General features: G+C 42.1%; 1 protein-coding gene across 1 annotated transcript in view; it reads right to left on the reverse strand.

Moving 5' to 3' along the window:
* The window catches only part of cdh23 (cadherin-related 23), a 146,752-nt gene that overhangs the window by 69,473 nt on the left and 61,263 nt on the right, over positions 1-16,016 (reverse strand). The window contains exons 8-10 of the mRNA XM_058651337.1: positions 12,536-12,730; positions 12,159-12,287; positions 8,919-8,997 (exon numbers count right to left, since the gene is read on the reverse strand). Of these exons, the coding sequence (XP_058507320.1) occupies positions 8,919-8,997; positions 12,159-12,287; positions 12,536-12,730 (403 nt within the window). The remainder of the gene's footprint in view (positions 1-8,918; positions 8,998-12,158; positions 12,288-12,535; positions 12,731-16,016) is intronic.

A 16,016-nucleotide genomic window follows, 5' to 3' on the forward strand; every position in this document is an offset into this window, starting at 1 on the left:
CCAAGCAATGAGTGGTGTGTATAAACACACACACCAGCAGGTGCTGGTGGTCATAATCTTTGCATGCATGTGGTAAAGAAACTTTGACTTTCCAGTGACCAGTCTTCCACCTCTGCTCTGCCATATGTCGCGCTTCACCAGAGACACAACGACTCGCAGGTTCCACCGAGAGGGGAAACATAATCATATTCTAATTGCTGATAGAGAGTATTCTCCAGTAGGCTACCAGAACACTGCAATTAGACCCCCAGGGGTAGGAACTGCTACACATACACTACGATTGTGTGTGTGTGTGTGGTAATGTGTCAGAGTGCATGTGGCATGTGGTGCTAACTAGCAGAGTTTGATTCTATGATGTAAGAGCCTCCAGGGGGATTAGCCATGTTCTCACATTACCAATAGTGCTGAACTGGAAAATGAGAAACCATGTCCTGATTTTGTCTACACACTGAAATATACACACACACACACACACACACACACACACAAGGAAGTCTATAAGGAAGAACACACCTGAAAACACTCAAAACAGAATTATCAAATGAATCCAAACTATTTGCCACTTAAAGAAATCTCCCCATTACCATAGCAAGAGGGGAAACACAACAACAGATTTGAAATTGTCTATTGACAAATTCTGAAGTGTTGAAGTGAAGGCACATTCACAGTAGCTGTTTCCACGCTGAGATTCCCCCGCCTTACACCGAGCAAAACAAGCAAAAGTACACTCAGAGATGGAGAAAGGACATCGCGAGGCTTGAGATGGGAGAGGATGCCGAGTCGCAAAAGTGAGGACTGCCCAACAGAACAGGAGCAGCTGAGCACAATCACATGTGCAACAAGTAGATAAACAATGACTACAACTGAAGAACGACTGAAGCAGGAGTTCTCCAAGTGTAATCAGCATGTCTAAGCTAGTGACAACTGTTTTCTCCAGTTTGTGACAACACCATGGGGGTGCTGGAACATTCCAGTAATGTGATATGGCATCCAGCCAGTGCTCACAGTCTTAGGGCTAAGATTTCTTGTACTTTGATAAATGTACAAAAATTAGTGTCACTTTCAAGGATTACGCCTACAGGCAAACCGTGCTGCTGCTGATGGTGGTGGTGGTGGTGGTGGTTAAGTTATTGTTGGCGCACTTTCTCCTAAACCCAAATGAAAAGCTTCACACACATACACTGACTGATGGGTGCACATACTCATCAGTGAACTGACACACACCCTTTGGTGTATGACAGCTACCAGTGCATGTGTATGTGTTTGTGTGCGATGTGGAGTGATAATGGCCCTGGGGGAGTCTTGCTATTGGCAGACACACTGCATTTCATGAATACTCAATGAACTAGTTTCCTCTGAATCTTTTTTTTTTTCTTATAAAAAGGTTTGAGGACATATATTTTAAGATAATACATGGCAGATGAAAGCCACTTTCTTTTTGCCCAGGTAGCAAACAGCTTAGTTAGATGCATTTCCACTGTTAAGGGGAAGGCCTCTTGTCTCAGCTTTGACGACCAGCTGCTTCAGCTGCATCTCGAGGAGTTTCATTTACTCAGCTCCGCCATATTTCTGCGAGTTGCCCGACTCTGTCTTGTAACAAAGGATGTTTTATGTTTTCAAAAGCAAGAAGCATCACCTTCAAGATCAGTGCAATATTTTGCCAAGAAATTCCATTTTTTCCCCCCATTGAAGTCATAATAAATAACACTGCCCTGGTTTTACAACAGGCAGTGTAGCCAGTGCTAACTACTGTATATTCAGCTCTGACACGGTTTTAAATACTCTGACCTCAACAGCATAAGGCTGAGGATCTGCAGTGTCCTATGCACACCTGTGAGTTTGCCTCTTTCAACTGCCATAAAAAATATAATTTATCATTATGCCGCTGTAAATGCCAGGACTCTAGCCCTTCAAACATTTCACAATTAGTGTTGTTATGTCTGCGAGATATTTGCCAGATATAGAAGATCATTTTCACTAAATGAAAAGCAAGAAGTTCTGCAATGCAGACCCGCTGCTAATACAGCCTAGTGTCTGGAGAGAATGTGGGTATAATACCCTTCCTTTTATTCTAAGAATAGTGGAGAAATACACTTTAATTCAGACTTAAATAACATAACTTGATTATTTCAAGACAGTGAATAATTCCCCTCATCTGTGATTCTCCCCCAGGTTCCCACCCTCTAAGCAGTCTGCCATAAGAACCACTGAGTGTTTTTCACACATTGGGTCAGAAAAGCCAACATCGCAAATTCTCTCTAAAACAGCATCAAACAGAAATATATATATATATATATATATACGCACTTTTGGCCACAATGCGTCTTCATAAATAATCCCTTATCTTTCTCTGAGTTATGATCCATATTTTACACTTCTTGTTTGAAGGTAACTGACCTACAGATTCCTGAGAGCTACTATGTTGACTCATCGTGTGAGATTTTCTGTCTCGGTCTCTGTAAGACACTGTACATTGTGTACACAACAGCAGCTGCCTGGGAGACAGCAGCTGAGGAAATTGCTTTTGACATCTGGAAATGGGCTTGTTCAGAAGCAGATAGTTAAGGATAACATTTCTCTAAGCCAGCAGCATCCCCACATATCCCACAAATAAACGGAAATAAAGGAGAACCTCATCTCACCAACAGATAAAAGTGAGGACATCAACCAAGTGCAATAGAGGATTGCAAGTGAACCTTGGTTTGTACCACATGATCTTTTCTTCAGTGCTGTTCGCGTGGTGTGGATTTAAAATATCCAGTCTTACAGTATACTGTGTGATAAATGCATGTTACTGTGGGGCATTTGCTGGCTAAACAAAAATCCATTTTCATTTATAAACTAAATAAGATCAAAAGAAGGAATATGACTGAGAGCTGCAGTACACCACGGTGCATGAGGTCGGGACGAGTGAACACAAATACTAGACTCGACTAGTGTTTGGTCCGTGTTGTGATCAGTGTCCTGCAGAGTGAATCTGCCTTCTCCGAGAGATTACATAGCAACGGATTGCCAAGGGCCTCAGACCGTCTAATTGAAAACCCAGAGAAATCACAGCGACGTGGCAGTCACAATAAGAGTTCCCCATGGAATAACAGGTGTTAGCCTTGTCCGTATTACAGCATGCCTGCTAAAACAAGGCAGCAGAAGTGTGGAATCAAAGCATCAGGGTGTAGCAGCACTGAAGGTTAAAGATATGTTTGACAAGAGAAAATAATCTCCTTAGTACTTATCAGTTTAATCTAGTTCATTTGTCTGACCAGTAATGCTGGAGGGAAGCTGGAAGCTGGGGCCAATTGTCCCTGTCTGCCCCTCTGACCCACTGCAGTGGGCAGGGTTGTCTGTCTCACTTCTGTGGTGGTGATAGATGAGGTTTTCCTATGCTTCCGCAAAGGCCAATGAAGTCAGTGAATGCCCGTGGCTACACTGGGTCTTTGTCATTGCCGTATGTGGTCTCAATCTGCAGCCTCTTCCAAACACAGCGGGAGTGCGCATTAAATACAGTAGGAAAATTAATGTATCGTCTTTTATCAATTTAGACAATTATTCTGCTCGAGTTGCTGCAAATGAGAATCCAATGTGGGTCGATTCTTTGAGGCGGTTTCCGTACAGTGAGGAGGAGATGCAATGAGTAAAGACATTTAAAAAGGAAAGGAAAAAATAAAGATGAAAAAGGGCTCACAATGGGATTAGTTGTGCTCGCGTGAAAAAAAAAAAGTGAGATAGAAACAAGCACACAGATAACCACGAGGCTGACATGAAAGGCGTTTGGAGAGGTCCTTTTATTTAGCGAGTTTTCTGCTTGCCCTCACACTATTGCGACAGCACAGTGAAGAGGCCCCAAACTTTAAACAAGGGCTTAGCTCTTATCCTGATAGACAACAATACTTGCAACGCTCTTGGATGAGAATTGTTGGCCTGTAACTCTGTAACACAAATCCAGATAGTCCAACGGATAACCAAGCTGCTTCTACAAGATAAAGGTGACCAAATAAAAAGGTATTTTCACATTTTTAAGAACTATACTATCTAGTTTTCTGAGAATTTGAGGTGCTCTATCCATATAGTACATTACGTGTGCAGACACTCATCATATCCATTGGTTTTGGAAATAACTTCTGTCAAAATATTTGCTCCTATTGTAAGAATGTTTCCTTAATCTCAGGTGAGCTGTGAATTGCCCTCAAATAAAAGAATTATCTTTCAGAATTATGGCAGGCCGTACCATTTTCACCTCTACCACCCCCCGTTGATCTTGGTCCTTTGGCCCTTTAACAACAAACCCATGATTAGAAACCTGGGCTTAGTAATGGATTTTAGGTTTGATACGCGGATTAACAGCTTCTTTAAGTTAAGGCAAATAGCCAAGGTTAAATCAATTCTGCCGACGAGCGACCTTGCAAAACTCATAGATGGCTTTATTACTACTCGACTGGATTACGGTAACTGTCGTCATGTCGGGGTTTGCCAGGCTTCCATTGCTCGCCTTCAGCTTGCTCAGAATGCTGCTGCACACCTTTTGTCAAGCACTCGCAGACGTGAACATATCTCTCTCCCATTCTGGCTTCCCTCCACTGGCTCAGTACACCACGGGTTATTATTGTTTGTGTACAAGGGTCTTAATGGACTTGCTCCGCCTTACCTATCAGACTTAATTCAGCTTCTCACTCCTTCACTGTCCCTGAGATCAGCCGATCAGCCTCCCGTGGTCGTCCCTAAAACAAGGCTGAAGCTCAACGGTGATGTGGCCTTCGCGGTAGCAGCTCCCAAACTGTGGATTGGGTTGCTATTTCACATTAGGCAGGCCTCATCACTTCCTGCTTTTAAGTCTCTCTTAAAAACTCATCTGTGCGCTTGGGCCGTGTATGAATGTACATACATGTTTATGCCTCTCACCTGTTGTGTGTGTTGTGCTTTGTTTGTGTTTTAAACGTTTACCGTACTATGCACATATGTTATGTAAATGAGCTTTATAATTAAATTGGATTGGACTGGATATAAGAACCGGGGTCAAGATACAGATCGGGCTGGTGTAAGACAACAACGTTGACGGGGAAAAGACATTTAATATTTTCAACTGGCATCATAGCAACCACTGAAACAGTAGTAAGTACACAGATATTTGATATGCCCACCATATGGTTGCGGCTCAAAAGAGATACCTGAACACCTGGCAAATTCTTCTGCTGTCTTCCCTGCCTGTCAATTACCAGCACGAGTATTTTCTTCTTTTTTTCAAATTGGAATTAAATGCACAATTTGAACAAGGCATTACCTGATATAAGACTGCCAATAACTAAACCAGAGTGACTCACACATGACTGGAGACAAAAACATGGTCTTTATTAGCCGAGTTTAGGGAAAGTGTGATTGGAGAGAGAGCTAGGTAACAGCAGTTACTTCCAGGGCTTCTACATAACTTATCTGATCAGTTGTAATTGGTCCCTGACTTTTTGCAGCTTTCCCAAATAAAAGGCTTGCATAAATTATTAATGCATTAATAAAAAGAACTTCTCAGACCCATGATTTCATTTTAGTCCAGCAGTCTTCTTAGCAGTTCAATGCATACCGACATGATTACTGGTGGATTAAAGATGTAGAGACTATTATTTTCTATCTTGTTTTCTTAAATGTTTTTACAAACACACACACACACACACACACACAACATGGTTAATGTTGCTTTTAAACTTTAGGCTTTGATAATTAAAATGTAAATCCCAATTGAAATGTGCAGTTGTCTACATCACTGAGCATTAAGTTAATGCGGATGGCGGATGTCATTGTTTTACAAAAAAAGGGGACTATAAGGAGAAAATATCTACAATGAGTTTAAAGTCATTAAAGGAATTTCACCTCACAGATGTTTGTCTGTTTAGCTCAACAGCTACTAAACGTGTGGTATTCAAATCCTTCTCTTACAATCAGGTAAGAGTAGTGGAATTAGAGAAAGCACCGAGCTGTAGTGGGTTTATAATGAGACTAGAATAGGTCAGAGGTAGAATAAAAGAAACAACGTCAATCCCCGTGGACAAGGAATACAACATCAGAGACACCCTGGATTCTCCATCATCATAACAAATATCAACAACAACAGCAACACTAGAGGCAGAGCTCTGCTGTGATGTTATCTCCAGTACACATCAAATCCCAGATCTGCCCTCTCATTGGAGGAGAGAGAAGGAATCCTCGTCTCGAATCCCACAATCATTAGCATAAATCACAGCTGCAATTAAAACCTCGTTTATCTTAATTACTGAACTAATGAGACGAGTCACGCAGGAGTGAGCCGTGATCTCCGAGGACACTTGGGGCGAAGAGCAGGAAGGCATGAGAGGCACTGTGCAGAGTCGTACCTAAGTGTGCCAACAAGAATGCCCTCGCACTAATCTGACTGCAGCAGCAAGAACACGTGTGCACAGATAGGGAGACACTGTACATATGTGACAGTACACAGGAAAACATACACACACACACACACACACACACGCCCAAATGCATCATCTGACAACCTTACCCTCCCACCTTTATCTCCTGGCACTGCGTCACCCTTCAACTTCAATTATCTATAAAACTTATAATGATTTTATCAAGCCTACAGGCTTCATCTCCATAAGGGCTTAGTGCGGTGCTATAACTCTTGATTTTGCATCGAATGGGAATACATCGCACCACCTAATTAATGTCTTTTTAATGCTCTTCTCCTCTAGAGCTTAACTCAGCCCTTCAACTTTGCTACAAACACAACACACACAACATAACATGTGGCAGCACACATAAGCAAGACTGAGTAGGTGTGTGCACTGAATGGGAGCGGGAGTGTTTATGGTTAGCACCATGAAAAAAAAAAAACAGGATTGGCTATGGCGTGACTGTCCTGACTGGGCAACAATGAAGTGCACACATGCATAAAAGCATGCAGCACTCACAAATAATACATGACTACACACACACACGGGGTCAAATTCCTTACTTCAGCGGTGAGGTCAGTCAGTGACTCAGCAGATGGCATAACAATGAATATCTTTATCACCCAAAATTCCCATGGTGCACCAGACTTATCAAACAGTGCCAGCCCGTATCAGCCAGCTGGCAACACTGGAGGCACCAATGTTCTTCCATCCTGGCCGTTCAGGGTTCGACAGAGGGCATGCAGAGTTTAAAGCATGCAGTCTGCACATGGCTACAGTATAATCCTCCCAATGGGGGGGAAGAGAGATTTGACTACATCGATCAAATGTTTCAGTCCTGCTGGATCTTTTAGGGATTGAACCGTTGATTGTGGTAAAAAATAAATCAAAAATACAAACACCTACGACGCTTGGACTATGAAGCTAAATGTGTTTGACTGTACATTTTATGTGTAATAGGACTATGGACTTCACCAGGAGTGATAAGCCAAAGCTACATCATAGGGAAACTGGAGAAACGTGTTTAAAAGACTCATCTCATTATTTGTGGACCAAAGACAAACAAGACATTCTCATTAAATAGTAAATATTAGGTAAACATGAGGTATGTTTTTTAATTTATAATATACAAAGACACATAAACTGCCTTTTTTACTGCATTTACCCAGGGTGATTTGAGTTTAATCAGGTGGAGGCGACAATGACATAACAATCATTGGGGTCATTTGTTTGTCAAGTAAATGTGGGAAAAAAAAAAAAAATGACGTGTGGCTGGAAAATATAAGTTCAGGAATATAAAAGAAGGAAAATAAAATGATGATCCATTGCTCTGACCTTTGCATGCAAAAAATAACATTTAACTGAAAATTAAAAATGATTAACACCAACTACAGTAATGAAGCTTATGTTATTGAACAGTGTTCATTGAGATATGTTCACTCCATTACAAACTTACTCTGACGAACATATTTCCACACTATTAGCATGTTGTTATTGTTCTGTACTGTATGTTCTGTGTATGTCTCAGATTTGCAGATTTGATTATTATTTTTTGTCTGTGCAGTGACGTGGAAAGGAAATTCAGCTCAGATTATCAGACCAAGGGAAGCTTGAGAAAAGAGTAACTCAATTGCAAAATACAAAATCAGTTTGTAACCAGTAACGTTATTAAAGGTCACGAGTACAACAACACTTGCTGCTTTTCCCCCTCCCTAAACGTAAGTGCGGTTAATAAATTCTTCTTCTTCTTCAAACTTACCAAACTTTGGAACCACTTCTGTATTTGCACACTGTTACAGCGATATGGCTGCGACAAGACTGAGACAATATCTAACTTAGAGCTTCTTGTTTGTCCACCAAGTTTCATGGAAATCTGTTCAAGAGTTTTTAAGATATGGTCCTGGCAGACAGACAGACAAAGTAACTGGCAGGCACAAACGTCTCTCATCCTTGGCAGAGGTAAGAAAACTCAGTTTAGGAGTATTTAAGCAGGATCACTGCCACAGCCTTATCAGCATCATGCAAACTGTAGCTTTCTTCTTTATAAAAGTTCAACTTTTAAGTATAATCACACTAACTCGCTTTGGCCCAGTGCGGTGGTCATTATCACTAATATTAAATCTCAGCCCACTCCACCCGATGTGACACACGACAAAAACAATCGAAACAACACACGTGGGCAATGAATTGTGAGAAAATCGTGCGATCATCCTCTTCTGCCAAGGATTAAATTTGTCATTCTGACAAATTATAATCCTCTTTTTGATGTCGCGAGCCAACTTGTGAATGATAACGCAAACCGAAGGCTGACTTCCACACAAGCGCTCCAAACGGTGATTAATAAGTGCTTACAGGTGGGCCTACTCTCCAATTCTGAGGCGCTGCTCTCTGCTGTTATTGATTGTTGTGCTTGATGAGACTTGTCTATTATGGCTGTGGGATTATGATAAGAAGCGATCGATTCCCCCCTCTGTGCTGGGGATGTCGGACTGATTATGTGACTCAGACCTGAGATGATGGTGTAGCCGATGCCTCGTGGTTGGCCAAGATCCTGGTCAATGGCTGTTATCTTCCGCACTTCATATCCCTGCAGACACACACAGACATACTACATTAGCTGAATGTCGTCTTCACGGGCACATGTTTTAGCTTTTCTGTTTAATCTGACATGCTACCAGTGACAAGCGACCCACTGTTAAACCTCTATCTATTTTTTGTTAGATTACGTACATGGCTTTGATCATATTAAAAAAACAAAAAAAAAAAACATTGTTTATGTCAAGCTGTCCATATTTTCCAAATCAGATAGCCATTATCCAGTGAAGTCCTTTTTCTCCCACGATGGAAAGCTAATCACATTTTTAAACATACGACTGCATTTCCACACTGGAAAACAAAATGAAAACCACATCACAGCAGGCAAATCAAGGGCTCTATTTTCATTATAGATTGTATTATAATTTCATTAGGGCTTTATTTCTCCTTTCATTGTTTGAAAACTCTCCCACTGTGCCAATGAGGCTCCCACATGACACAACCACAGTATGACAGTTGAAGGGAAAAAAAAAAAAAAAACATTCGAAGCAAAGGAAAGCTATTAGAAAACTCTTTGATCCACTGAGCTTTTTCAGCCTCCGTGCCTCAATCAGACACAGTGGTGATACTTAAAAACCCCTGTGCTGCAGTGAGGGATGGAGAGACCACTTCTTCTGATCACTCCCCCTCTTTAGCTCTCTCACTCTCTCACACCCAAGCAAGGAACCTCCCATTGATCCTGCAAATTGTGTCTGAGGCATCTTTATGCTCCATTTCTGCCAAAGCATCTCTTGTCATTGACCAATTACAGGAGAATCAATTACAAGCCTTTTAGTGAGACTGATTCACACCAGTCACAAGCTGAGAGGGAACACACACACACACACACATACACACACACACAAAAGATTTAGGGACAGACTAAGAGAGAAATGAGGGACGGAGAAAGTGAATGAGGTGAAGTGATGCTGAAGTAATGTGAGCAATACTTTCAAGCTGTCTACACAAGTGGAATATGTTCAATCAACCTTCACTGATACAATCCTCATCCTGCAAATACACACAGAAACACACACATGGCCGGCGCATCCAGTGACGCCGGTTCATCCTTTATTTCTCGCTGTACAGTGCATTGCTCCACAGCCCATTCTTCCCTTCACTCTTTCCCCTCATTGATTTGACAGCCAAATTGTGTTTGCCCAAGAAGGAGCTTAAACGTCAGTCCGAGCAGCATGGATTCACAGCTATAACAGCTGCCCTGTGATTTCAACTAAAAATATTTTCTTCTACTCCTTTGCTTTGTCAACTTTTTTTCTGTGGATGACGGGTTGATCAGCTGGAGAAAAAGGGAAAGACGGAGCCAAAGAAACAAACAGAACCTAAGAGAGACAGAAGAAGATAAGGGGGGTATATATAAATATGTATATATATATATATATATATATATATTGGTATATACACTGTATGGGAGTGAGTGTGTTTTACACACATATAGTACCTTTGAAAAATGACCTATGACAGGCATCCAAGTTTCATATCCCTGTACATATAAATGTCATGGGCCTTCAGAACTGTTGACACTCGCTCTGTCACGGTACACCCTCACCTTATCACCACCAAACACTGCCTAATGGAGTTGACATATGCACATTAGAATCCCACATGAGGGTATTGTAAGTGTGTGTGTGTGTGTGTGGTGGCACTGCTCGCTTGTATTCCTGCACCTCACTCTAAGCTCTGTATCTGTTGTAGGGTCAAAGGGGCTTAGCGACAGATTTTGCCTGCCATGACCTCTTCTTACATGATCAGATTATACACTGCCCCCCCCCCAGATTAGAAGCAGGGGCTGCGACACTCCAAAGCAGAATTGCTGAGGCTTAGCACTGCTTAGCCTCTGCAAGAAACCAATATCAACTCTGTGATCCAACAAAACGGCACTTCTTTCCCCCCCCCCATGCCTTGCCTATTGTTTCTTCTTCTAACTTTACACTTCCTCTCTCATGTTGACTCCTCTCATTTCACCCCTACATCCTTTAACCACCACCACCCCCACCACCAATCCCCCCCCCCTCCCCCCTGTTGTGACCTTCCTGGTGACAGTTGATGAATCAGAGAGTCAGGGAGACACCAGGCGTTGACTCGTCACGCCCCGTTAATATGCATGCAAATGTAGCACTTGACATTTCTACTATGGCGCGTGCAAGACGGGGACGAGGGATGTGCAGGGTGTTTGAGGAGGGTTGGGGGGGGGGGGGGGGTTGCGTGGGGAACAGAGCGATGGAGAGAGAGAAGAAAAAAAAGGGCAGACAGTTGTATGCACCTGTGTGTAATTCCCTCGCCATGAGGGGAAACATCAATAGCTGGACCATTAACCTCCTAGGAACTGAGTTCCTGGGTGAGGGGATTGAACATCCCGGTGAGCAGGAAAACAGTGAGATGAACGACTTTACAAACTGTCTTTCAACAAAGAAAAATGGAAGTTCATGTTGAGAACTCACTGCTTAAAACATCATGCCATACACAGAGTTCATACTTCACACACTTTCACCACTACGAGGCGGAGCACGGTGAGATCAATCCTGTAGGCCCAGTGACCTTTGCCAGAGGCCTCACATCCCTGAAGTGAAGTATAAATCTCCCACAGTAATTACAGTCTCAAACACCTGCAGTACTGTATGGAGGGGCCCTGAGGCGAAGACTGGAGGTGTGTAGGCTCCTTCGAGGTGGGAAAGGGAAAATAAAAAGGGGAGACACCCAGCCCTCATCTTCACTCGGGCCTCATTCTTGGAACCATATTTCTCAAGCACCTGCTTCAAACATCTCCTGAATATTCAAACGAAGTGTATGAACATCGGACAAGAGGAACTGGATTTGAACAATGAGCTCAAAGATTAGAGGAAGCAGAAAAGGATGGGTTAGAGAGGAATGTACAGATTACATATATTCATATAAAAGCTGGGTAACACTTTATATTAGGGAACACATATTCACCATTAACCAGGCGCTTACTAACATATATAAGTAGCATACTAGCCCTGTATTAGTAATTATTAAGCATGTATTAACACCTTATTCTACCTCTATTACGACAGGAATTAAGATTTTTCCCAAATAAGGTTTTAATACGCTGAATGCTGAATATTTACTAAAGTGTTACCAAAAGGTGCAGTGAAATCACAGAAGCTTTAATAGTGTGGGTTGTGTGATACTGACCAAGGGAACATCCTCTTCTATGTTGGTACTGTAGGGAAGATTGGTGAAAATGGGGTCCATGTCCTGGACATCAGTAATTGTGATGGCCAAGTTGGCAAGCCGGGACAGAGGTCTCAGTTTGTCTTGATCCTGAGAGAAACATAGAAAGGTCAGTGCAGTTCAGGTCAATGTGGACGGGTTATTGTGAATGCTCCGCAAACACGTACACAGCAGTAACAATAACAACAATAACAATACAACAATAATTTTGGATTGTGGGCAAATGAGACTGTGGTTCGTTGCAAACGTCTTGGTTATTAATAGGGAATAAAGCACAACAACAACATTATGGGGGACGAACCTGCACTAATGATAATTTAATATTTCTATTCTCTGACCGTGGCATTGACCGTGAGCTGATAGGCCGAGGTCCTTTCATAGTCCAGAGGTCGGGAGACAGTGACGGTGCCTCGGGCCCCATCGATGGAGAAGAAGGGAGAAGGCGGCTGGAAGGAGAAGAGAACACTGCCTCCTGTGCCCTGGTCTGGGTCTGTGGCGTTCACCGTAAACACCGATTTGCCAACAGAGGTGTTCTGAAAAGCACATTCAAGAAAACACACAGAGACAGTGTTGACATTGGGAAGGCAAGAGTAAGGAAGACATCATCCAAGTACATGATTGATTAATACTGTGTTACGAGCTTCTTTTTTCATTATTACAGTCAAAAGTGTTCCGGATGAAAACTAATGACTAATTAAGTTTACTACAAGTACAGAATGTACATAATGTGACTTTATGTAGTTAACATAGAAGCCTAACAAGAGCAATTTGTAATTGTATATGTCATAATATTTTTCTGAAAAATAGTTCTCTAGTATAGAGTGTACATATTCCTCCCTGAAAATTCACATGACTTTGGATAATCTATTTTTGATCATTACTAAGTGGTTGACTGCACTGTTATTTTGGTCAATATTGTTAAGATTCAGTCTCGCTAGTGTAAAAACACTGGGAGTGGCTGGGATGTTTTGCAAAAAAATGTAAGGGCCCTAGAATCTTTCGAGAAAAATATTGCCACACTTTGTTTAATGTCAATTGAAACATTGCCTTTTTTGGCTAGTTCAAAAGCAAGTACTGCATGACTTGGTCATGATCAGTGTTGACTGATAAAAGATTGGAAATGTCCAGTTAGATTATTGCACAGGCTCTCTATTCTGTCCCTCTCCGTCACTCACGCACTGACTTGTGCTCATTGTTTTTTCTTTCCCTATTTACGTGGTGGGGGGGTCACGGCTTTGAACGGAGTTGGGTCCTGAGCCAAAAATAAAGTGACACGGTATAAGAGAGCAGTTGACCCCCAACAGTCTGTGTGTGTGTGTGTGTGTGTGTAAACATGCTGGTTCTTGTGATTTGTCTTGTCTGGTTATGTCACAGTGAGACTCTAGACGACTGTCTGGCTTCGTGTGAATAGTTTGACAGTATAAACAAGTGGGATGAGACTGTGTGTGTGTAAGCAAACAAAATGCACACGTGTGTCTCGCATGGGTTATTTTAGCAACATGCGTCAAACAAACACAATGCAAAGAGCATCACACTGACACTAACTGCATTTGTTCGTATTACATGATAAGTGCCACACACACTGTACACTACACCCCCCCCCCCCCCCCCCCTCCATGTTTCTGACACCCACTCCCTTGAAACTCCATCTCTGCTAACTGTCGCTGATTGGTCTCTATACATGCATGAGTGGTGCTGGAAACTGGTCCGTCTAACCAGATTAAACCAGACTGCCACATGGGAGGTGAGGGACATTAGGAGAGAAATGTAAGTGGTTTAGCTGCAGGAGCAGACACAGAGAGCAACAGATATCACAGGGTTCTGTTTCTGGACCGTGCCGTTGGAGCATCCACTGTGTCATCCAATGCAGACATGGTCAGAGTCTGAGGCTCAGTTTCCATAAAGAAATGTTTTAAATAATGTCGAAAATCTAATTAGGTCAAGGTAAACCTTCAAACCTCCAAACCCCTTCACCCCTCAAGTGAAGTGATGTCTTTTTAATAATGATAAATCTAAAAATGAAACATTTGAGTGAAAATCTATAAGCTACATTTCACTGATGTATAATATCTATGATGCTTGTCGAGTTGTTTGATTATGAGAGAACTGGGGATCCACAGCCTGCAGTATGGCACAAATGACATGATTTTAAATACAGAAAATCTAACTCATATGTTTGTTGAGATGCATCTTTTTTTTCCTTTCTCCTACAGCATCTGCCTGCACAGTAGCCTGTGAGACAATGACTCATTGACATGACCCAAAATCAAACACCAGGGGGTTCAGTAATGTCACACACTCTTGTCCATATGCAATGTTCAAAGCAGATTTAGGCATCGACAGTTCAAAGCTTTTGCTGAGAGGCAAAGATGACCATGTGTTAGTGAGCCAGAGGTTCTTCAGAGGTTAGAGACTTGGATGTTTGAGTTGCTATTACTCTCTCGGGGCACTTCAGGAATCACAGCGCAACCATTACCCATTCACCGTATTCATTCGGATTTTCTTATTTCCTCCTTATCCCCCCTTGAAGGCCCTGAATGTCAGACTGTTCTGTTTGCAGAAAGTGTCTATTGTAATACAAAGAGAAAACAATAAAGCAAACTATTAAAACAGCTGCCAACGATCATTGGGTCCTCTTGATGAATTTCTCTGCATTACTGCAAACTTCCCCCATAGGGAGTCGCACAGCCTGTCTGATAATATGCTCACTGCTGCCCCTAATCAAGAGCCATCAGACAAAATAGTCTTCTGCTTGGCTGTTTTTTTTTTTTTTTACCTTTCTCAACAGTCTCACTATCAAGCCATTGATAATTGAATTGATTGAACACATGTGATGCCCATTACATCAATGTCAGTGTGTGTGGCCAGGCGTGAAATGCTAGGCAGCAAGTCTCTCTCTGTTTTAATAGCCTATAACTATAAGACTGTCCAATCACTTCTCCATAAACGAGCAACATAATAAACAACGCCCAGCTCGGACGGACCAGACCAGTGGCTGCTTAATTCCACAGGATGCTGGTTGAGATTCACCGTACGCGTCACTACGGATTCCTCCCGAAATTCAACAGCCAGTTTTGTGAGTCATATTCCTGCACGTTCGGCCTCATAGTGCTTTTTAGCTCTTGGATAAACGGAGGCTATTTCCATTGGCAAGTGGAATGTTAAGTGGTGAGATGGTTGGAGAGGAATGAAAGGAGTTTCCCGCTGTGTCTTATCTGAAGTACACTGCAGGAATTGCCCTCTTCTCCCTCTGAGAGGGAGAAGGATCTTCTTATTGAAGGAGATGAGGATTGTCATACTGCACTGTACAGAGAGAGAGAGAGAGAGAGAGAGAGAGAGAGAGAGAGAGAGAGAGAGAGAGAGAGAGAGAGAGAGAGAGAGAGAGAGAGAGAGAGAGGACACTGTGTTTCGGAAGACAATTCACACTACATGCATAAGAATTATTTGCAGTTCAATTAATAACTGCCATGTGTAATATCTAGTGTATTATATTTTTGCAATATCTGAATAGAAATACATTCATATGAAACTAAACTTGGTATTCAGACACTTAGCTATTTTTTTTATTTGCTTATTATTATTATTATTATTATCTATGTATATAATGTGTCCAGTTCCAGTAAATGATTACAAATCATCTGTGAGAAATCAGTAGACTGAACATAAATTCCAGGCACACCATGGTGTACACAATGTGCAAAGGTTTACAGAAACAGAGCAAGAAACACCTGAAAGCTCTGCAGTCCAAGGGCTCTGTTTTTGTTCGCACGTAAGTCAGCACTGCCCGGTGCCATAATGCCATGCTAAGCCGATTCTTGG

This window comes from Solea solea, chromosome 15 (genome assembly GCF_958295425.1).
Source record: "Solea solea chromosome 15, fSolSol10.1, whole genome shotgun sequence".
Classification (NCBI taxonomy): domain Eukaryota; kingdom Metazoa; phylum Chordata; class Actinopteri; order Pleuronectiformes; family Soleidae; genus Solea; species Solea solea.